At 38.4% G+C, this 22,970-nt stretch overlaps 1 protein-coding gene across 1 annotated transcript in view; it reads right to left on the bottom strand.

Annotated features, from left to right (window-relative positions):
* Positions 1-22,970, bottom strand: part of Xpr1 (xenotropic and polytropic retrovirus receptor 1) — a 174,818-nt gene that overhangs the window by 95,498 nt on the left and 56,350 nt on the right. Inside the window, exon 3 of the mRNA XM_021197505.2 lies at positions 4,794-4,895. Within this exon, the coding sequence (XP_021053164.1) occupies positions 4,794-4,895 (102 nt within the window). The remainder of the gene's footprint in view (positions 1-4,793; positions 4,896-22,970) is intronic.

The raw sequence follows: 22,970 nt of genomic DNA on the forward strand, positions 1-22,970 counted from the left end.
CCACCCACAAGGGGCCTCTCCCCCTTGATCACTAATTGAGGAAATGTCCCACAGCTGGATCTCATGGGGGCATTTCCCCAACTAAAGCTCCTTTCTCTGTGATAACTCCAGCTGTGTGAAGTTGACACAAAGCTAGCCAGTACAGTCATCATTGGGAAGAGAAGCCACTTGGTCTTGCAAACTTTATATGACCCAGCACAGGGGAATGCCAGGGCCAAGAAGTGGGAGTGGGTAGGTAGGGGAGCAGGGGTGGGGGTGGGAGGGTATAGGGAACTTTCAGGATAGCATTTGAAATGTAAATAAAGAAAATATCCAATAAAAAATATTAAAAAAACAAAACAAAACAAAACAAACAAACAAAAAAGGAGTGACGAGGAGAGAAGTCCACTTCTCATTTAGAGAAAATGCTCTCAGATTGTCCCTATTTATAATATTGGTGATGTATACGTCTGCCATATGCCTCCTTCACTGTGCTGAGGTAGGATCCTTCTATTGCTAGTTTGTTTCACTCAGGGCTTTAATAATGAAGGGAGGTTTAATTTTATTAAAGGATTTTTTTTTTTACATTTATTGAAATGATCGTGTGATTTAGGGCTCTTGATTCTATTTATATGCTACTGAAACATCCTTGCATTCCTGGAATGAAACTAACTTGATCATACATGAACTTTTAAATGTACTGGTGAATTTGGCTTCAAGTATTTTACTGAAGATATTCACAGTTATGTTCATCTTGTAAATTGGGGTTCCTCATATTTAAAACTCCCCTCTTTCCCCATGGTCTTTCAATTGTGAAAACCTTTTTCTGCAAATATAAATAATTGCCCTTTAAAAATTAAACAAAATGGGGGCTGAGAGTTGGCTCAGCAGTTAAGAGCACTGACTGCTCTTCCAGAGGTCCTGAGTTCAAATCCCAGCAACCACATGGCACTCACAACCATCTGTAATGGGATCTGATGCCCTCTTCTGGTGTGTCTGTAAACATCTACAGTGTACTCATATATATAAAGCAAATAAATAAATCTTTAAAAAAATAAACAAAAACATACAGTAAAAAATAAAAATAATTTATTCAGGTTTTCAACAACTGAAAATAGCTTCTTGCTTTTTTAAAATTTAGTTGTCTTCAGATACACCAGAAGAAGGTATCAGATCTGATTATGGATGGTTGTAGGCACCATGTGATTGCTGGGATTTGAACTCAGGACCTTTGGAAGAGTTAGTCATTGCTCTTAACAGCTGAGCCATCTCTCCAACCCTGGCTTCTTGCTTTTAATAAGTAGAATTAATTTGACTATTTTATAAGCAAGTATATGTTGGCTTAGGAAGGTTAAAATTGTTTTTTAAAATCTTAAAAGTAAACAAAAATAAAAACTTAAGGTTAAAAATTTCAAAATGTAATCAGTTGATGGAACTAACATTTTGGGGGGGGGGGTTCAAGACAGGGTTTCTCTGTACAGCCCTGGCTGTCCTAGAACTCACTTTGTAGACCAGGCTGGCCTCGAACTCAGAAATCCGCCTGCCTCTGCCTCCCAAGTGCTAGGATTAAAGGTTGTGCCACCACTGCCCGGCTAGAATTGGCATTTTTATTATTGTATTTAGTTTTGGCTTTTTGATATGATTAGAAAGACACAAAATTGGGAGGTATTGGAATGTTTGGATCCTGAAGTCACTTAAAGGCTGACCATTTTTAGGTATTAAGTAATTGGTGAGATCTAAGTGGCTGAAGGTGAGCTAATAAAAATAAGCTCAAAGAGGTGACATACAGATAGTCTGAGACAAGCTTGGGTAAACAGTGAGATCTCCTCTTACTCCTTACCAAAGCTCATGTGTTACTTATGGTTTCTCCTGGGCTTGAGTGTCTGAGGACTGCAGTCTATAAGACAATCTGCAGTGCAGGAAGCAGCTAAATAGGGAAGAAAGTGATACTGCCTCCAACAACTACCAAGTTGTATTTCTGCCAATCATGTTTTCATATTACCATTTCCTGACCTGACAGAAATTCAGTCAGTGACTATCAATTTATCCCAATGGTCCTGCCAATACACACAGATAAGTTATTAACCCATAGCATCCAAAAGAATTTAATAATAGCTAATCCAAAATAACTTTTGAAAACTGTCCTACTCAAAGATATCATGTTTTAAACTGAATCTTGCAACCCAGTATGGGTCAAGACTGATGTTCAAAGCCAATTGGGTTGGCTGTAGTGGTACATGCCTTTAATTCCAACACTGGGAAGGTAGAGTTAGTCCAATCTTGTGAGTTCAAGGCCAGCATGGCCTATATAATAGCAAATTCTAGCCAGTTATACATTATCTTAAAACACAGATATACAGACACACCCTTGCACAATTTAGTAGACTATAATCAGCATCTTAAAAATCGATCAGAAAAAGAAAAGTATAAAAACAGAATAGATTAAAAGCAGATAAAATACTGTTTGATTAAAAAACATTTAAATTATTTAAACATTTGTATATTCGTACTCAGAGGTACATTTAAGTACACATAAAATATGAAGGTGTAGTGGTGCATGCCTTTAATCCTGGCAGAGGCAGGGTTATCTCTGAGTCTACAGAGTCTCTGCCTCCCGAGTGCTGGGATTAAAGGCGTGCGCCACCACGCCCGGCATGAGAAACCCTGTCTTGAAAAAGAAAACTCAGCAACAAAAAAAAGATTATGCTTAATCATAAAGTAGATTTTTTTCTATAACTCAAAATTATCCACTGCTAAGAATAGATATTTATTTTTCTTTGTAAACTAGGAAACACTATCCATTGTAACACAAACTACAATCTGTTAGTGTTTAGATTTGATCAGGGATGCCTTCTAAAAACATCACGGAGAAAGAAAAATGTTAGTAGACCTGACCTTACATGCTTTTCATTTACAGCCTGAGATCTTACCTAAAAGCATTTACCTAATGTAGAAATACTCTTTCCAATTTTCTTACTTCTATATCATGGTAACCAAAATACCAGACAAAAACAGGAGGCAAAATCTGTCCTGGCTCAAGGATTCAGATTTGAGCCCAGCAGTGGTTAGAGTGGCAGAGGCTGCCGGCATCACCCAGAACAAGAAGTAGAGAAAGTAGAATACAACCAAGGGCCAAGGCTAACGGTCAAAAGCCCACCTCCAGGGCCTGTTCTGCTATCCAAGATCCACCTCCCGAAGGTTCCACAACCTCTCAAGACAATACCCCCACTCAGGAACAAAGGGTTAAAAACAAGCTTGTGAAAAGCAGTTCAGATCCAAACCACAGACACCTCCCACAACAGCTGCCCTTCTCTGTTACCACAGCTGGTTCTTTCTTGACCTTCCAGATCCCAACTGGAAATCGCATGTGTCCTTGGGATACTGCAATTCTTTCTGCACAATTCTCTCTTGAAGACCTACCCATTTTCGTGCTTTCAAATGTGCTGGGACATATGGTCATAGATGCTTACGTTGGGATTTACTAATGTGGAGGAGAACAATTCTGGGTAAGTATGGCCAAGAGAAAGATGTGTCAGAGTAGAGGGGAACCCAAAATGGACTGTCCACACAGGTTATTAAGTCACCAGGGTTATGTTGAAAGTTGAGATAAAGCTTTAAATGGGTGCCAGGCACGGTGGTGCACACCTTTAATCCCAGCACTCGGGAGGCAGAGGCAGGCGGATTTCTGAGTTTGAGGCCAGCCTGGTCTACAAAGTGAGTTCCAGGACAGCCAGGGCTATACAGACAAACACTGTCTCGAAAAACAAACAAACAAACAAACAAACAAACAAACAACAACAACAAAAAGGTTTAAATGGGAGCTGGACATCTCCATTCTCAGAGAGCAACCAAGAGTTCAGAAGCAAACTCTGTAAGATGTCCAAAGATCCATTTTGCAGGAGACTTAGCAGTGCTGATGTTGAAATACAATGGCACCTAAAAGAATGATGGATCTAGCCTTTAGGGTTTTGGCACCTCTCCATCCAATCTCCCACTGTGCCATAAAAAGAGTAATCAGGCCCATCTGAAGGCTGTCGAAAGAACATCTAAATAAGATGCTTCCAAAAACTGTACACAAACTAGAAAGAAAAAACAAACTAATAAAGTCATGTGAACAGTCATCCCTGGACTAACCCATACTAAGGGGGGGGGGTTGTTGTTGTTGCTTCTGTTTGTTTGTTAATGAGTATGACAGTACTAAGACTTTAAAAGGAATTCCCAGAGTAGGTAATTCAAAGCAGGAAGGGGTAAATTCAGTAATGTACAGCAGATACAGGATGAAATCTCCCTGAACTCAGAAAACCATCTAATTATCAACTAGGCTCCACCAGATTTGTGATGCCTAAGGCAATGCTCTAGGCAATCCATTATAAGGACATTGCTTTACTAATCTCTATTTGAAGTTCATTAAAACACAAACTTTAAACATGCTACATATATAAAAATAGAAGTTAATACTTTTTTCTCAAACTCCAATATCACTTTGCAGATGACACTCTGGGGACCAGTGCTTTAAAGGGATGCAGATAGTGTTTTAGCCAATGAAAGGGCATAAAGTTAACCTAAGCAATAATCTGGAGGTGGCAATAAACCTTATAAAAAGATAAAATAAAACTTATAACTCTGAAGGTCTTAAAACTGTAAGAGAACCTAGGCAACTTCATATAAATTATAAACACTGAGGTGCCAGACATGTCCTTAGTCCAACCAAACAAATCCATTATTGCAGCAGAAGCTAGCATAAGGTAGCTTCAAATGACACTGAACAAATCTGAGGACATCACAGAATGTTTCTTCTCCTTGTGACTACTCACCTGAATAAAATGTGTTGATTTTGGCAAGTTCCTTTTCACAGGTTTGGAAAAACTTTTCTTCAAACTTGGCAAAATATCTCTTAACTGTATCCTCATCTGTAACTGAAAAGCAAGAAAAACATTCAAATTTAGGGCAGAAGGCCAGCTGGGGAAAGCAGGGTAAAAATAAGATTAGTTTTCTTAGTCTTTGGAACTGCAAGTAGATGCCTGTATGTAAGCACCTGGAGTGGAAAGAGGCTAAGGCAGGCACAAAGGGAGAGACTTCTGGAGGCAGTTAATCAAGAAGGTTCAAGGGCTAGCAGATGAAATGAGTAGAATTTAGTTAATCAAAAGGAAAATTAAATGTTTCAAGAGAAGAAGAAAAAAACAATGAAGATATGAAGAAGAGAAAGTGCAGCATGTTTCTGGGAAAATCGGTTAGATTTGTGTTTTATGTTATGCCGGCATTCACTTATTTGTATTTTAGCTGTACAGAGAAGTGGTATAGTCTAATGGTCCACAGTTTTGGTCAGAAGCATCCCAGTAACATAATGACTCAAACAAGTCACCTGTACAGTGGGTAAATGACAGCTGACACCTTCAGGTCAGAGGGTGACTCCTAGAAATGTCACCTAGTCACTTTGTGTGTTGATATGGCTTGTCAGATCTTTCTGTCTTCTGGGATCATAAATATCTGTATCATAAATCTAGATATTTTAAAAACATCAAGTGGGCCAATGATATATGTCTTTCTGTAAGCTAGATCTACTTTGTGAGTTTTGTCCTAGAACTTACAAACTATTAAATCTACTGGAAATGCAGAATAAAGAGCTTCAGGGGCCTCCAAGAACATTTTTTTTCCATGTAAAATTTGCCTAAACTTTCAGATGTTAACCAAAATATAGAAACTTTCCATTTTTGGACCTAGAGTACCTTAACTTTAGATATATAGAAAAAGAGTAGGCTCCTTTCCATCCCCAAACTCCTAGAATGTTAGTGCATTCCCAGAAATCTTTAAATATTCAACCTGTGTAAAAATAAATGAAATGTCACTTCCCTAAGAAACATGATACATACACAACACACACACACACACACACACACACACACACACACACACACACACACACCCTCAGCACTACAAATACTTTAAAGAGAGATAAAGGGCCTAACAGTTTTAAAGGGTTGTCATATCTGACCTCACACAGTGAGATGGCTCAGTGAGCAGAGATGCTGGCCACCAAGGCTGAGAGTTCCTGTGGTACAAACAGTGGAGAGAGAGCAGACTCTTCCCAAGCTGTCTACAGCTAGCAAGTGTGTTCCTCCTAAATAAATAAGTATAACAAAAGGACCTTTTAAAGGTTATCAAATCTATTCATTGAATTTAAGTCTAAGCATACGTGGATAGTTGTATTGATTCTTCAAAAATACACGGATGACTACTTTATGTTCTCAGGTAAACGTAGCAATTAAGGTTTAACAAAGGCTAGCTGCTCAAGGCCACTGAGAATCATTTTCTTTTCAAAGCATAAAGCAGGCCCCAGCTTTTTAAGGAAGCTGACCCTGAGTTAAGGAAATTCCATGGTAACAGATGCTATGCTTAGAATAGCATCTTGCACCAATTAATTGAAAATAAGAGCAATAAATTATTTTCCTATATTTTTCATTTTAATTTTACTACCTATTGTTAAAAAAGAAATCCCCAAAGCAGGGAGGAGCTTGGTTATATTTCCTGTGCTTCTCTACTAACATTAAGATAAAGTAGCAAAGTCCAGCAAGGTAATTTAAATATAGCTTCTATTCTTAAGGATAATCTTAAACACATTAAAGTTTATATAGAAGTTATATATTCAGGAATATCAACTATGTAAAATATTGCCAAGGACTTAGAAACAAAAATATCCATCTATGCATTAATGTGAACATTCTGCTTTTTTACTTCAACAGCTATTTCATCTAAAATACCAGCAGTCTGTTATCTCTATTCACATACAACTTAACCGCCATGAATCATAACAGAATACTGTAAGGTTTCAGCAACACAGGGAAGTCAAAGCTGAGGGTAAAGAGGAGACACCGTAAAGAACAACAGCAAAGGCAGCTGTGCAGAAGAAATCCATGGACACCGCTGCTGTCATTCTCTAGGATTCAAAGACCTGATCCACACAGGAACTGGAGGCAAACCACAGGTAGAAGATTAGGAAAAGACAGAAAGAACAGAGACCCAAACAGACTTGTACATAAAAGAATGGATTATACAGAAGTCTCTCATAAACACTACACAAAATATGGAAACTATAAATAAATGATTAACACATCTACAAAATGAAGTATTTCTCTTTAAAAATGCCATAAGTGCAGTAAAAAAAGAAGTGGGAGAGGAAATTTTATATGTGCAGCATTTGATAAAAGATTTATATTCAAAATTTACACTCCGAGTGGGGAAATGGTTTGGCAAGTAAGAACACTTGAGTTCAGATCCCCAAACCCCAAGCAAAATTTATTTTAGAAAATGTTTATAAGTCAATATTAAAATTATTTTTAATTTCTTAATAAAAATGGGCCAATTAAAGCAATTCATAAAAAATGACAAGCGGCCACACAAAAAAAATTGAAAGGAGGCTCAACATTAAAATTCCAAATAAATTCAAGATATAAAATATAAAATGAAATTTCACTGTCAGATTGGGAATGATTTTAAAATAGCAATGTGGCTTTGGCAATGATAAGGGTAAATCAACACTCTCGCTCCCTGTCGATAGCTATGTGAATCTGTAGTCTCTTTAGGAAGATAGTTTGGCAGTAGTTATCAAGATGATGAGTATGCTCAATCCTAAGTATATATGACTTTTGGTCAGTTGTGTCAGATAAGGCTGAGTATCTCCTTCCCAGCTAACAACCACCAGAAACTCATTAAAGAAGATGATGAATGCAAGCTTTGTACTATCTATGAAAACTGAATGGCCACAGAATTAACTGTTGATGCTCTGGCTGAAGACTGGATGGGTTGTGTGGTCCAAATCAGTGGTGGGAATGACAAACATAGTTTTCCCATGAATCAGGGTGTCCTGACCCACAGCAGAGTGTGCCTGCTGCCAAGACGGGCATTTTTGAAATAGACCAAGAAGAACTGGAAAGAGGAACCACAATCTGTTTGTGGATGTCAACTGAATGTTCTTAACTTGATTATTGTTAAAACAATAAAAACAAAAATATGAGAGATAGCTATCCTAGGGCTTTGCCTAGGTGGATAAAGCCCCCAAAGAGCCTGCAGAATCTAAGATGTACTCCAATGTTGTCTGAAAGACCTTAAACAAAAAAGGTAAGATGTCCAGGACCAAAGCAACTGAGTAAGGTTCGTCTTGTTACTCCATGTGTCCAGCAACCAGGTGCTGTCCAAGAGAAGTATGCACTCTTAACCTCTCCTCAGCCCTAGGACTGATACTCTTACAAGAAGAAAAAGGCACCAGAGAACTCCCTCCTTCCTATCATACGGTGGAAAGGCAATGTTATGGACTGTTTCTGGAAGCCAAAAAGCTTCACCAGAATCCAAGCCTTGCAGTATTTTGATCTTGATCTTTGAGCCTTTAGAATGATGAGATCGTAAATGTCCTTTGCTTATACTGCCTAGCCTATGACCTTCTGTAATAGCAGCCTGAGTAGACTTATTGAGTCAGATGTGTCCTAAGCTCAAAAATTAGTCACAACCCCACACACAAACACTAAGCTCAATTCAAAGAGAGCTAGCATGAAAAAAGTACAAATCTTGGTAAGACATCAATATACCCTATGCTGACTAGCATTAACATAACAGGAAAAAAGTGAAGTGTGCAAAAAAAAAAAAATAGAGGAGCAATGAAGAATGCTTCAGAGAACGCTGCTGGAGAATTCCTTTCACTCAGGGTTAAGCAGTCAATTATGCTAACACACAGAGTTTGAGTTCTACATTTGTACAACTGTTATAACTACACATTTGTGGGTGACAGACAATTTTTCATCCAGCCCGCCATGCTCTTTAAGAATACCAATCAAGGCAAACAACCACCGTTGCTCAAAATTCACCATCTAGTAAGTGCTTTACAACCACTCTCAGGAAGATTTTAATTTTATACCAAAGAAGTCGTTTAATCTTTCAATGCAGTACCTGGGTTAGCTAGATCAATACGAAACCTCTCCAGCCCAACTTACAGCTTCTATGAACTGCATTTCATTTCTGGTATTTCATAAAATGGTTATGATATTCTTACACAAAGAGCAGCCCTAATTTCCAGATCTGTGAGATACCTAGGCTATGGACTTGGCCTCCATTATTTAAGTCCTATGTCAAACATATTATCAGCATGTGCTCCATATATATTATCTCTGAAATGTAAATGTTGAAACTATATTAATGAGGATGATTTATTTTGCGATGATTTATTAATGTTCAAAGTCAACAACTGATGAGGGAGTGGCTCGAAGGATACAGCCACACAAGCCTGAGGACTGACGCTTGGGTCCCGAGCCCAAGTAAAAGCTTGGAGAGTATGAATACTGCTTTTTACCACAGCACCTGGGGACAGAAAAATAAGATCTCTGGGGCAAGCTGGCTACCAAGACAAGCTGGAACTGGCTAGTACAACTTACAGGAGTTGGTTCTTTCCTTGCATCATCTGGGTTTCAAGACCCCACCCACCTCAGGCCACCACTGGTTGGCAGTGGCATCTTTGTCTGCCAAGCCTTCTCACCCCCACCTGCCTTGTTTTTTTTTAAGGTCTTATTTTCAATAGTGGACAAACTGCTTTCTAGAACTTTTTGGTTGCCATAACTGACTTAACAGGTTACTATCCTCTAATGGGTAGAGGCCATGAATACTGCCAGAATATCTTTCAATATCTAGGACAGCAATCCTTCCCTGCCCTTGTCCCTTGCAAACAATACCTCCAAATGTATGAGGCTGAAAACTCTGTTTTGCAGCAAGGAAGCTTTACTAACTAGTGAAGGGATGCAGGCTATGGTCCAGTGTTACCCTAACAATGCAGTTCTGAGGGAGTCTCCAGGATCAGTGCTCTAGAGCACACTCCTAGAGGCACTGACTTTACTGTCACTATGACTACCTCTGCATTTTCACTGCAGTCTACATGCAGTGATTTCTTATTTTATTCTCATCAGAAAGCTTTAAAACTTTTAAATATGTGATGATCAAAAATAGGAAGAATATTTAGTGTTACTGGTTTCATGCTTTTAAGAAAACTAGTTGGAGATTTCAAGAGTGTGAAATTTGTAACTAGGAATAACCAACTTAAAATTCTACTTTTTCCCAGAAACTATACTACATCCACAGATGGGAGGATAAATTATAAAAAGCATATTGCAAATAAGATTCCAAAGATAAAAATGTTACTCTAAAATCACTGGCATAGTAGAAATGGGAATAGACTAGGAGTTCTTCATTCAACAATCCTAAGTCCCTCCTACACACCAAGCAATGTGGCAGGTGTGATGAGCAAACTACGCTAATTCTGCTCTCACAGAGTACAGCCTACTTAGAAAAAAGATGCCAATTAACGTTAACATGGATTCTGAAGAAAAGGCAAAAGAGAAAAACAAACTAAAAAAGCTCCAGTAGTGAGACCATATCAAGTCTGGGACTGGGAGAAAAGATGGGGCGGGGTGGTCTCTAAAGAAGTGTCCTTAGGGATGAACTCTGCAGGGTACTTAGTCATTCACTGGAGCAGCAGAGGGTCCAAGCATCCAGAGCAGTATCTAACAAGATGCTAAAGGAGGAAATGGATAAAGTAAATCTGAGAGACTGCGTTTGTGAGGGGACCAGGGAACATGGTGCCTGTTGAAGCTAGGAGGGAAGCAAGGCCTGACCAGGCAAGGCCCCAGGAAGACTAGCTTTCCTTCTGAAAAGAATGATTACCACAGGGGTAATTATGAGCAGATCTGTTTTCTAAATGAGAGGTAGAGAAGACCAATCAGGCACAGCACAGAAAATATCACGAGGGAGACAGACTGCACTACAGTGAGGATGAGAAGTGGAACAGTTAGTTCACAAGCGGGCCTGTGGGGCGGGGCTAGGGTGCAGTCAGGGCTGTGGGGTCTGTCAATGAACCTCTTATCCGGTCCTTTTCTCAATGTAACCACACCGAAGAAATCCTCTCTTTACTTCAAGTTAAGAACTGTTTTATAGGTAAAATTAACGTTTTCACAACAGATTTTGTTGCCCATTGCCTAAGAGTTTGATGATTCTCTACAATCTCTCTTTAAAAGGGTGGACATTTAAATAGGTAATATCAAAAATTCTTTCTTAGCTTCAAATTTTTTATTCCATAATTTAAATTGCTAATTTGTGCAAACCGATCTGAATTCTGCCTGGCTTCTGTGGTCCTAAACAGGAATCTGAGCTGAGTCTGTCTTTGAGGTTTTATCACATAAAGTTCTAACCAAATGTGGCTTTAAATATTCTTGGCAGAACATAGAGCAAAAAGTCTTTGAAATCATAGTAGTAATATGTAACAAATAAAATTAATCTCATCTGTAGTAGCTCTAGTACAAATCTAAGATATTAATTATGCTAATAAATGTGTGCCTGATATCTGCTAGACAAACAAGTCTCCATGTGAAATACTGACAAATACATCCAAAAAGGGCGTCACTCAACAGTAAAATGAGCTGGTGAGTCTAGTGATTTTCACAAGTTTTTTTGCTCTTGTAACGCCTAAAAGATTTCTGAGTCTATCTTACACATTTCTAAGTTAAGACAAAGGATTTTTAACAATTTAACTAGTTAGAGACAATGTAATTTCCATTGGAGTGTGATTAAAACAACACTGTGAGAAAAAAATCTAATGGAATTAAAATGCACAGTAATTTAATTACTACTACCAAAATTCACTATTACTTTCAAATATGCAAATAAAAGGACTAGGGACATGGGGCAGCAGTAGAGCACTTGCCAAGCAAGTCTATGGCCTTGGGTTCAATACTCAGCACTGTAGAAAAACCAAAAGCACTTGTCAAACACATGAAAACAAGATCTTTTAACACTGAAACTCATATATGCTTTCTTCTTGAACTTATATATCCATTCTATTCAGATTACAAATTTTATGTTGATATATTTTTATGTTTTAGTCATTTACTGAACATACCACCATATTTCCTTGGCATTAAATATTCATATGAATTAAAATTTAAATACTAAAACTTTTCTAACTACTATCTTTTAAATATTAAAATTTCTCCTTCACTGAGCTAACACAATTATTAGAATGTACTATATCAAAACAATATTAATATTTACAAATATTAAAGATAAAATGGCATCATTGAGGATATGAATATAAATCTCATATTGAAATGGATGGAGCTCCTTCTCCAAACTCATTCATAAATCCTTTAATAAGTGTTATATGGTTACTAAAAAGATAAATTTTATTTACTTGCAAGAATAATGGATATTATATTGCCAGCACATTCTAAATAGTGTGAAAGATCATCTGTCCCATTTTGGAAATCGTATCCATGTGAGGAGAAGCTTTGCACACACAAATGATTAGTACATACAAGCAAATAATTACAACCTGCTGATTAGAGACATAGTGACTGAGAAAACAAACTCAGTTTCTGCACTTTGAGAGAAAAGAGACACACTAAGTAATCAGAAGAGCTGTTTAATAATGAACGGAAAGCGCGGGACAGGAGGACACATGCCTATAATGAAGAGTTCAAGTAGGCCATGCAGAGGACAGACATTGCAGTTGAGTTATGAAGAAGAGAATGAGGGGTGTAGGTAGGAAGAACTAAGAGAAATGAGACCAGGCCAGACTAATAATATGGTTTGAAGCAATTTTAGCAAAGTTATTATGAGTAGTAAAAGGTAAAGAGACTGAGTCTCACAGTACAGAACACCTAACTGCTGGGGCTTTGCCCATTAAAGATTCAATTGTGGAAGCTCTAACCCTCAATACATTATTCAGAAGCAGGGCCTATACAATTAATTGGGTTTGGGTAAGATCAAGAGGGTAGAACTCATATTAGAAAAAGAGAAAAACAAGATTACTCTTTGCTGGCACAAACCAAGGACATGCCATGTGACAACATACCAAGAAGAGAGACTTCACTAGAACCCAGCCATTTCTGATACCCTGAGATCTTGGACTTCCAGCCCCCAAAACTTTGACAAATAAATGTATATTGTTTAAGCTAGTGAGTCTGTGTGTTTCAGCTGCCATCTCACTATATGTGGAGCTAAGAAAGAACAAGGAGAATTTTCAGGAGCTAAAAACATAAAAAAAAAATCTCCAAGTGTTCTGAGCACTGAAACCAAGGCCCATACAGCAAAGGTGCCTGGAGACGTGCTGACGGTGAAATAGCACAGGTACCCAAGTTAAACAGTGTTTAGCTCGGTGTAGATCCACCTCCCTGAAGATAGTCTGACACGCTTTCTCTGAAGGTGCTTCGTGAACTACGCTGCTACAGTAATATTTTTACTTGGTCATTCAACTTGTTTTCAGTAAGAGAGCACACCTTATTGTCACACCTTAAGCCTTGAAGCCTTGCAGAAGAATTGATGTCTACCTCCAGGTTAAGTCTCTGTCACCAAGTGAATCAGTTTGTGTGTAGAGAAGTTCAAATTAAAAGCTTAATGACTACAGTTAGGCAACTTATGCAAAGGCACAAGACTATATAACCCCTGGCTCCCTGATTCTTTCTAGAAGACTGATGTGAGCATATATTTAAATCTGATAGGACCTGAGACAGACCATTGTTATTCCAATTAAGATTGCCTTTAATTTGAGAATAGAAGATACTTAATCCTACTTTTTGCTTTTTCGATCAATCTTAAGTTAATGAAATACAAAACAGAAAGGTGTACTCTATGTATGAAGGGCTGTAATTCTTACCTTCACTGACTCTTTCATAAAATCAGATCTTTTGCTTAATGTTTAGAAAGCATCAGAGTTAAAAAAAAAAAAAGGTAATAAGACACAAAGCATTAATATGATTTTGAGTAAGCAAAAGAATAGGAGTTCTTTAGAAAAAGACAAACCCTATGCAAATGAGTATCCAAAAACAAAACAAACACACAAAATCAAAGATACCACCAAAATGTATTCTTAACAAGAGAGTCCTAGACAGACTTTAAAAGGATTTTTTTTAATTAGTTGTAAAATATTGTATACCCTGAAAACTGTCTAAAGTTTCTTGCACCGTTCAAAAATCATTCATTTACTGGAGAAAGCACTGCTCCAGAATGCTGAAGCCTCTAAGAGAAGTAGCAGCAATGCTTCACTGGCTGTGGGACCTGAATGGAGAGAGCATCAGCAGACCAGCATGCTTGGCGCTCTGCTATGGAGCAGCAAAGTGCGACTTCCCTGAGCCTATGGATGATCTCCATCACAGAACCTTATGAGAACACCTTTAATCCCAGCACTTGAGAGTCAGGGGTAGTAGCCTGGTCTAAATAGCTGTGTTCTGGGACATCTAGTGTTTACACAGTGAGACTGTCTTAAAAAACAAAAAACAAAAAACAAACAAAAAAACCCTACTAAACATATACTTGACAACTGACCAAGAACTCTCTCATGCCTCAGTATCTAGGTAAATAAGATTAGCTCATATAAAAACATGTGCATAAATGTTTAAAGTAGCCTTATTCACAACCACTGAAAACTCAAAGCAACCCAAATATCCTTCAGCAGGTAATTGGATTACAATGGGATAGTATGACAATTGAAAGAGATGAGTTACTGGTATAAGCTCATATACAAACCTTAAAGGAATTAAGCTGTATAAAAGGTGCAAGAATCAGGAATACATTGTATTCCTCCACTCTGATGTTATTCCTACAAAATTACAGCAATTAACAACCTCAGTGGTTGATGGGATTGTGTGCAGATGTGTGCAACTACAAAGAGATAACTCAAAGAGCTTCTGTGTCTTCTTTGTGCAAATGGGAACACTCTTCTACATAGGTTAAAAATCCATAAATGGCAAGAAATAAAAGCTCAACTTTACTGTTATGTTTACTTAGAAATATAAAACCTTGTCCAAAGTCAAGCAATACAGTATTAACGTATACTTGACTATAATTTCAAGATGCTACTTCCTATCAAAAAAGGGGCGGAGGGAGGAATGAAACAAATGGGGATAGTAGTTTAAGTCAAGTACTTTGCTTTACAAAATGCCTTGTTAGGTATAGACAGTTCAAACTCTCCTCTGCCTTATCATCAGCTTACAGTATTGAACAGCTCCAATGTTTACTGCTTATTGTCTGTATGTGTGCAATGCCTCATTGTCTCCTCTTGGCTCTCAAGTCCACTACTTCCATGAGGCCCCAGATGTCTTGTGGTGCTCCTAGGTTTTCTACTCTGTTCCCAGTGTGCTGCTGTCTGCTTCCTCTACAGTCACTTACAGAAGGAAGTATCACTAGAGGGTCCCCAGCTCCAACCTTAAAGGATTCCTTTCTTTCTCACTCTCAGACCCAAGCTAGCGTCCTGCAGAAAAGGACAGGTGCTTTCCCACTGGAATTGTTTCAGGTCTTCAGTGTACCATGTTCCCAACTCCAGATCCTCACATACACTTTTTCTTTATCAAGGAAACTTCCCAGCTATCCCTAGCTAACTCATCCTCCGAATGTCAACTAAAACATATGTACCTTAAGGCAACATTCTCTGACTCTCATACATTATATGAAATTCTCCTATTAAAACTCTGGTTCTAAGCCAAGCATACTTTAATCCCAGTGCAGGAAGCAGAGGCAAGTGGATCTCTGAATTCAAGGCCAGCCTGGTCAACAGGGAGTTCTAGAAAACCACAGATACATTTAAAACAACAACAAGAACAAAAACCTAGTCTGAAAAATTATAAAGCAACAAAAACCTACTACATCATCCCTTCTTTACAGAAGGATACATTTAAAAGTCACTGCTGAAACCAGAGAGATAATATGCTCAGTGAGTGAAGGTATTTGATGTACAAGACTACCAGCCAGAGTTTCATCCTTGAAACCCACATAAAGATAGACAGAGAGAACCAAGTCCACAAAGTTGTCTTCTACCCATGTGTCATGGCATGCACTCCCCTCAACATAATACTTACACAGTAATTTTAAACTCTGGCCTTAAGTGTACATGTGGTATGACATGCCTGGGAAACTAGCACAGAGTAGATGGAGGCAGAGGTTTACAAGTGTGATCCTATCCTGATATCTACAGCGAGTTCTAAGTGGATCTGAGATATAGTGAGACTATTATCTCAAAGAGGAAGAAAAAAGTCACCATTAGGTTTTAGGCTCTACGAAGACAAAGCAAGTGACTGTGTTGCCCATTTCTAGATCCTTGGTGTCTCCTGCCACATGAGCACTTGTGACTGGATGATATATAAAATTAAAATAAAACCATGTGACTACATCCATCCAAGAAATAATCAAGCGTTTCATGTACAGGATGGGATTGAAACTGGCCTTTAGAGTCCTTTGCAGTATTTTTATTATAATAAAGATTTTAATATTTCAAGTACTTAGAATTCAATGGGGCTATATAATAAAACTATTCTGAACAAAATCTATCATTTATTCTTATTTATAGATCTATTTTTTCCTGGGCATGGTGGTGCACACCTTTAGTCCCAGCATTTGGGAGGCAGAAACAGGTGGACCTTTGTGAGTTCAAGGTCAACCTAGTCTGCAAATCAAGTTCCAGGACAGCAAGGGCTACACAGAAAACCCTGTGTCCAAAACAGAAACAAAAACAAAACAAAAAGTCTGTTTTTAAAAACAGAGTTATTAAAAGCATTAATTATCATATTATAAATGAAGGAAATGAAGAATTCAAGTTAAGAGAATGCTGCAGTCATCAGATGTTATCATTAGATCTAGCTATAAATTATTCAATGTAGTGATCAAATCAGTCATCCACTACATATTAAGGTTTTGGTCAGTGATGGGCCACATATACCACAGTAGATCCTTAAGATTATAATGAAGCTGAAAAACTATCGTCCAAGGACAATGAAGTCAGCATAACATCCAGGAACATCATATCATTTATGTTGGTGGTAGTGTTCTGTAAACAAACGGCCTATATTACATGTGAAGGTAGAGAACATAATTGTGTACAATATATAGTCAATGATGATAACATGTTACTAGTTTATGTGTTTATTGCATATGCCTTTTACCACTATTTGAGTGCACTCCTACTTATAAAAGTTTAGTGTAAAACTTTACCCCAGTGCTGTTTCAATCTCTGTGAGTACACACTGAATGCATGTGTGCACATGTATCACAGAATAATCTCAGGTGTTGGTCCTTGCCTTTGTCTTCTACCTGTTTTGAGACAGGATCTCCTGTTGTCCCACCCCTTCTGTCCCTGACTGCCATCTCACCTGCCACAAGAACACTGGAATGAATTATACGAACATTGACTGTATCCACTCCATGGTGAGTTCTGGGGATACAAACTCAGGTCCCACACTTGTATGGCAGTCCTTTACTCACTGAATCATCAGGTTTTCCATTTCTCAAATAACTGACCTATATCATCTTTGTTTATATAAGTACTCTATAATAATCTGCACAATGAGATCACCTGATGACACATTTCTCAGAAGTATTTCTGCTATTAAAAGACACATGCATGACTAGACAGGGTGTGGTGGCATATGCCTTGAATTCCAGCCCTGGGAGGCAGAGGCAGGTGAGACTCTATAAATTGGAGTGAGCCTTGTTTAAAAGAGACACACAGAGAGAGAGAGAGTCAGAGAAAGAAACAGACAGAGTGGCAGAGGCAGAGAGAGATGGGGCAGGAACTGTACTTTTAAGTTCTGGTGCAGTAGTATTATTTAATAAAGGTACTTAAAACATACTTGCAGGGCAGGAGAGATGGTCTAGTGTTACAAGTACTTGTCTTGCAGAGGACCTTGGTTCAATTCTCAGAATCCACCTGCCAGATCACAACCATCTAGTTCTAGGTTATCTGATGAACTCCTCATGCACCAAGTATTTCTCAAAAGTATATGCAATTGGTGTATATAAGTAAATGCAGGCAGAACACTCACACATAAAATAAAAATAAATTTAAAAGATTAAGATAAGGTCTCACTATATAGTCTTGGCAAGCCTGGACCTCACTATGTGGACCAGGCTGGCCTCATACAAATAATAAACAAATCCTTAAAAAAGCACATTTGAAATAAAATTCTGAACAATAATTAAAGACTCAAAGGGTTTTTACCCCCACTCATATTTCACTGATTTATTAAACTCAAAACTATTCCAGTTTAAAAAAAAAAAAAGTAAGAGGATCAAGTTCAGTCTTGTCTTCCCAACTGAGTTAACAGACGTGCCTGGTTTTGTTTGGAATACATGCTACTTGATGGAATTGTTTAGCTAATATTTTCTTTCTTTTGAAATCTGGTGTTAATTGGAAATCAATTTTTCTTAAGTCTAAACAAGTTAAAATGTCTAGAGAGAACCATAATGCAATACTCAAATCTGTTTAAAACCATTTTGAAACAGTATTCAATCAGTTTTCAAATAGACTTGAACTATTAAATACAGAGCAGACACAGTCTGTCTGACAATATGTACTTCTGAACTGAAGTGTGTGTCTGCACTTAGACATTACTGAGGAGCCACAACATTCCCATGAGTAGCCAAGGTAACTACCTCAGCCTTCTTGAATCAGGGATACTTTCTGGTCATAAAATAACATCTTTATTGCTAAGATGATAGACCCTAGGCTGCATTTCACAGTTTTACCCACTCACAGATCTTGACCATACTCATGCATATTCATTTCCACAATACCAAAGCTTACTGTAGATGCTTCCTATTGAAGCCTACCAACTAAAATGATTTCAGAATCCTAACCTCCAGTCCAGCATTTACTGATTCCCCAGACTAGTTAAGCATACTGATCTCTGCCCACTGTATCTCATCTGCACCTTAAGTTTAAAAAAAAAAAAAGGTAAATTTCTGATTAATACAACTAAACAGTGTTGTAGCATTTGTATTGTACTAGATCCCACCCATTCGCCATAATTTTCTGAGTTTTCTGAGTTGTCCTACATGCAAGTGCATGTTCTTAATGTCTGTCTTCCAACACACCAATACCTATAATGTAAAATATATATACATATATTTTTTTTAAAAAAAAGGACTGATGAGCACTAATGATCACAGAGAATATGCACAAAGAGATTGTCAATCATGTAATGCAATACTACAAAAGAGTCACAGACCATAAGAAGTTTACCAAGAAGAGAGGCCCAAGAGAGGATGCTTCAATCCCACTTAGAAGAGAGAACAAAATAATCATGGGAGGCAGGGGGAGGACAGACTTGGGTGAAACGGGGAGGGGAAAGGGAAGACAGGATCAGGTTGGGAGGAGGGGCAGGAGAAAAGTCCAGAAGGCCAGGAGAATGAATGAAAATATAGAGCTTTTAGGGTGGGGGTGGGAGGAAACCTCTAGAAAGTCCCAGAGACCTGGGATGTGAGAGGCTCATAGGACTCAATGGGGGTGGTCTTAGCCAAAAAGCCTAACAGTGGATTGGTGGAACCTAAAGAGACCACCTCCAGTAGATAGACAGCCCCCCTGCCAGTGGAGGGATGGGGTCACCAACCCACCTTCAAAATTTTTGACCCAGAATTGTTCCTGTCTAAAAGAAATGCAGGGACAAAAATGGAGCAGGGACTGAAGGAAAGGCTGTCCAGTGACTGGCCCAACTTGGGTTCCATCTAATGTGCAGGCACTAATCCCTGACACTATTCTATGTTGTGCTTGCAGACAGGAGCCTGGCATGGCTATTCTCTGAGAGGCCCTACCAGCAGCTGACTGAGACAGATGCAGACACAACCAACCACTGGACTGAAACACTATGGAAGAGTTAGGGGAAGGATTGAAGGAGCTGAAGGGGATGGCAACCCCATAGGAAGACCAACAGTGTCAACTAACCTGGACCCCTGAGAGCTCCCAGAGACTGAGCCACCAACCAAAGAACAAACACAGGATGCTCCGAGCTCTCCCCGATTCCTCCCCCCCCCCCAGCACATATGTAGCAGAGGACTGACTGCCTTGTCTAGCCTCAGTGGGAGAGGATGTGCCTAATACTGTAGAGACTTGATGCTCTGGGGAAGAGGGATGCTGGGAGGGAGCACTCTCTCAAAGGCAATGGGGAGGGGAATGTGATAAAGAACTCTAGGGGGACCAGGAAGGAGGGCCAACATTGGGAATGTAGATAAATAAAGTAATTAATTTTTAAAAAGACTATAAAAGGGCCAATGTCTCAAGACACAAGCTATTTCTTCTAGTAAATGTGTCACAAAAAGAAACATAATGGAGAATTTACAACTTCAGATGGCTCTGACTCTCCATCCAGAGAGATGAAGACACGGTAGGCAGAGAAAAGGAGACACATTTTATAGTATGTTACCTAGTCTCCTAACTAAAGGGAAACAGACTCCAAACTCTCGAAAAACAACAAAGGAAAGGGAAGGAAATGAAAGTTTCAGAAACAGACTCTTACCAGGGAAGACAGACAGACTAGAAAAGTTCTGTTTGGTCTATTTCATGTCCTTTATGGCAAAGTGGTCCTTGTGTAATAACTGAAGGATCAATTCTAAAATTGCCTCATTAATATATAGATAAATTTAAATATAAAAAGTTGGTACAAAGTTTAAATTTTTTATGTTTCAAAGTTCCTTTTATATATTAACTAGCTCGGTATTTGTTTTAGTACAATACAGTTAATTTAAGATTTTGATCACTACAGACTCCTGAGAAAGAGAGACATTGAAGGTTTCTATGACAACCTCCTATCCACCCAAAAGAAGAGGAAAGGGGTGGGGAGGAAACAGTTTAGACAGGCAGACAGGAAGCTAGAGTGTCTTTAAAAATTGTGATAAAGGAGGTTGGAGAGATGGCTCAGTGGTTAAGAGCACTGGCTGCTCTTCCAGAGGTCCTGAGTTCAATTCCTAGCAACCTCATGGTGGCTCATAACCATCTATAATGAGATCTGGTGCCCTCTTCTGGTACACTGACATACATGTAGGCAGAACACCTAATATCTAATAAATAAATGAATCTTTTAAAAAGGAAATAAATGTGATAAAGATGCTGCAGTGTAGCTCTTCACAGCTGAGGGCTTCTGGCAGGGTGCGGAAGTGGAGGAAAGTTCTCAGTTATCTTTAAGGGGCTAGCTGCTGGAAGTTTGACCATATTCCAATGAGTAACACAAATTGAACTTAGTATATTTTGGGACGCTAAGTGGTGCAAGGGTGGACAGGGTGGGAAACCAGTGAGATTGGGCACCCTGTATAAAATTCCCGGAAAATTAATAAAAAATATGTCGCTGAAAAAAGAATTTTACTAAAAGTCTCAATGATGCATGATAAATATCCTGTTTTTACAGGTTAGCTCCTTAAAAATACTTTTATCACATGAAGCCAAAACTACGAGGGGAAAGAGATTGTTTAGGACTGATATTTTCTTTGCAATGACACAAAAACATGTTTTTAAAGGCTTCATGGCAAGGTCAGGCATGGTGCACACCTTTAATGCCAGCACATGCTGGCAGACCTCTGAGATCTAGGTGACACAGTGAGACTCCATCTCAAGACAAAACAAAAACAAAAAACAAAACATAAAGGAAAAACCCCCACAATGATACCCTGGTCTATCCACATAGTTGTTCTCCTCTTTTAATTACAAAAAGTGACAATAAAATGAATGCTCTAACATTGGACGGTCTCAGGACATTTGATAATTCTACTGATCTATGTAAACCCAGCACCTGTCCAAAGCACACTAGTCTATAAATAATCCAGTTCTTCCAGTCCCCAATGGAAACATTTCAGCAGGAAATGTATCACGTTGAAAAACAGTCTGGACCCTATTTTGGGACCAGTATTCTGATGGTCAAGCATTTAGCTTTCTTGCCTAGGAAAACAATGAGTTTACAAGTTAAAAACAAATGTGATATAATTGCATCTGTATTAAGCTTACATCTATCTGTAGCAGGCCATTTTACCATAGGCCAACTAGAAACACACAGCTTTCTTTACTCATCTACTTCTGGAGGTTCATTTCACCCTTCCTCAAAATCAAGAGGCCAAGTAAATTAAAGACAAACATTTCTAGTTTAACACTCTTCATAAATGCTAACATGATGTTTTTTAAATATACATTTTACACATTAGGACAATGATTTCAAATAAAGACCTACATACCAAGGGCAATATGACGGTCCCGATGCTTGCTCAAGACAAGACAAGAATATCTCTTCTCTCATCTCCCTCGGGAATTACTCTGACAGCATCCCAAACGACATTCTAGACTGACCAAGATCAACTAACGGAACCTACCTTCTACCTTCAGTTTGTCAAACACAGAAGCTCCATTAGTCAACAAATAATAGCAAGAAGGAGAAAAATGAAATGATAGATTTAACTATAACACCATCTGTTTCCTCAAATATGGGAGCACAATGAAGTGGTCTCCTCTCAGTCTAAATGATTAGTATGTTATCATTTCCCCCTCTGATCATTTGTTTATTGTGTTTGTTCTGTTAAGTTTTTCAAGAAGGGGTTTCTTTGTGTGGCCTTGGCTATCATTAATAGCTCTGTAGAGCAGGTTGGCCTCAAACTCAAGAGATCTGCCTCTGGAGTTTTTTAACATTCTAATATAGGTGGTATAAACTTGTTGAGACTTTCTATAAATGCTTAACTCTTGAATGACACAGAATCATTTCCTGGCAATAATATTCTAGGTCTTAGGTTTTCAAACTCAACAGAAGGCCCAGATCCATTCCCAGAGTTTCTGAATCAAGTCTTTCCATTGATCAAGGCACGTTAGTACTTTAGTTGGTCCAAAGATGCATGATGAAAATTTTCGATTTAGTAAAATGTTAAACCTGAATTCTTAGGTCATACATCTGCTGATTCTATATCACCAACTTATAAATGTTGCTTCATGCCAATTTCTTTTATTGGATAATATACAATACCTTGCTCTATCTCCTTAAGAATTTTTTTTTAATTTTTTTATTATTTTCTTTATTTACATTTCAAATGCTATCCCGAAAGTTTCCTATACCCCGTCCCCCACATCTGAACCCCTACCCACCCACTCCCACTACTTGGCCCAGGCCTTGCCTTGTGCTGGGTCATATAAAGTTTGCAAGACCAAGGGGCCTCTCTTCCCAATGATG

This window comes from Mus pahari, chromosome 5 (genome assembly GCF_900095145.1).
Source record: "Mus pahari chromosome 5, PAHARI_EIJ_v1.1, whole genome shotgun sequence".
Lineage (NCBI taxonomy): Eukaryota > Metazoa > Chordata > Mammalia > Rodentia > Muridae > Mus > Mus pahari.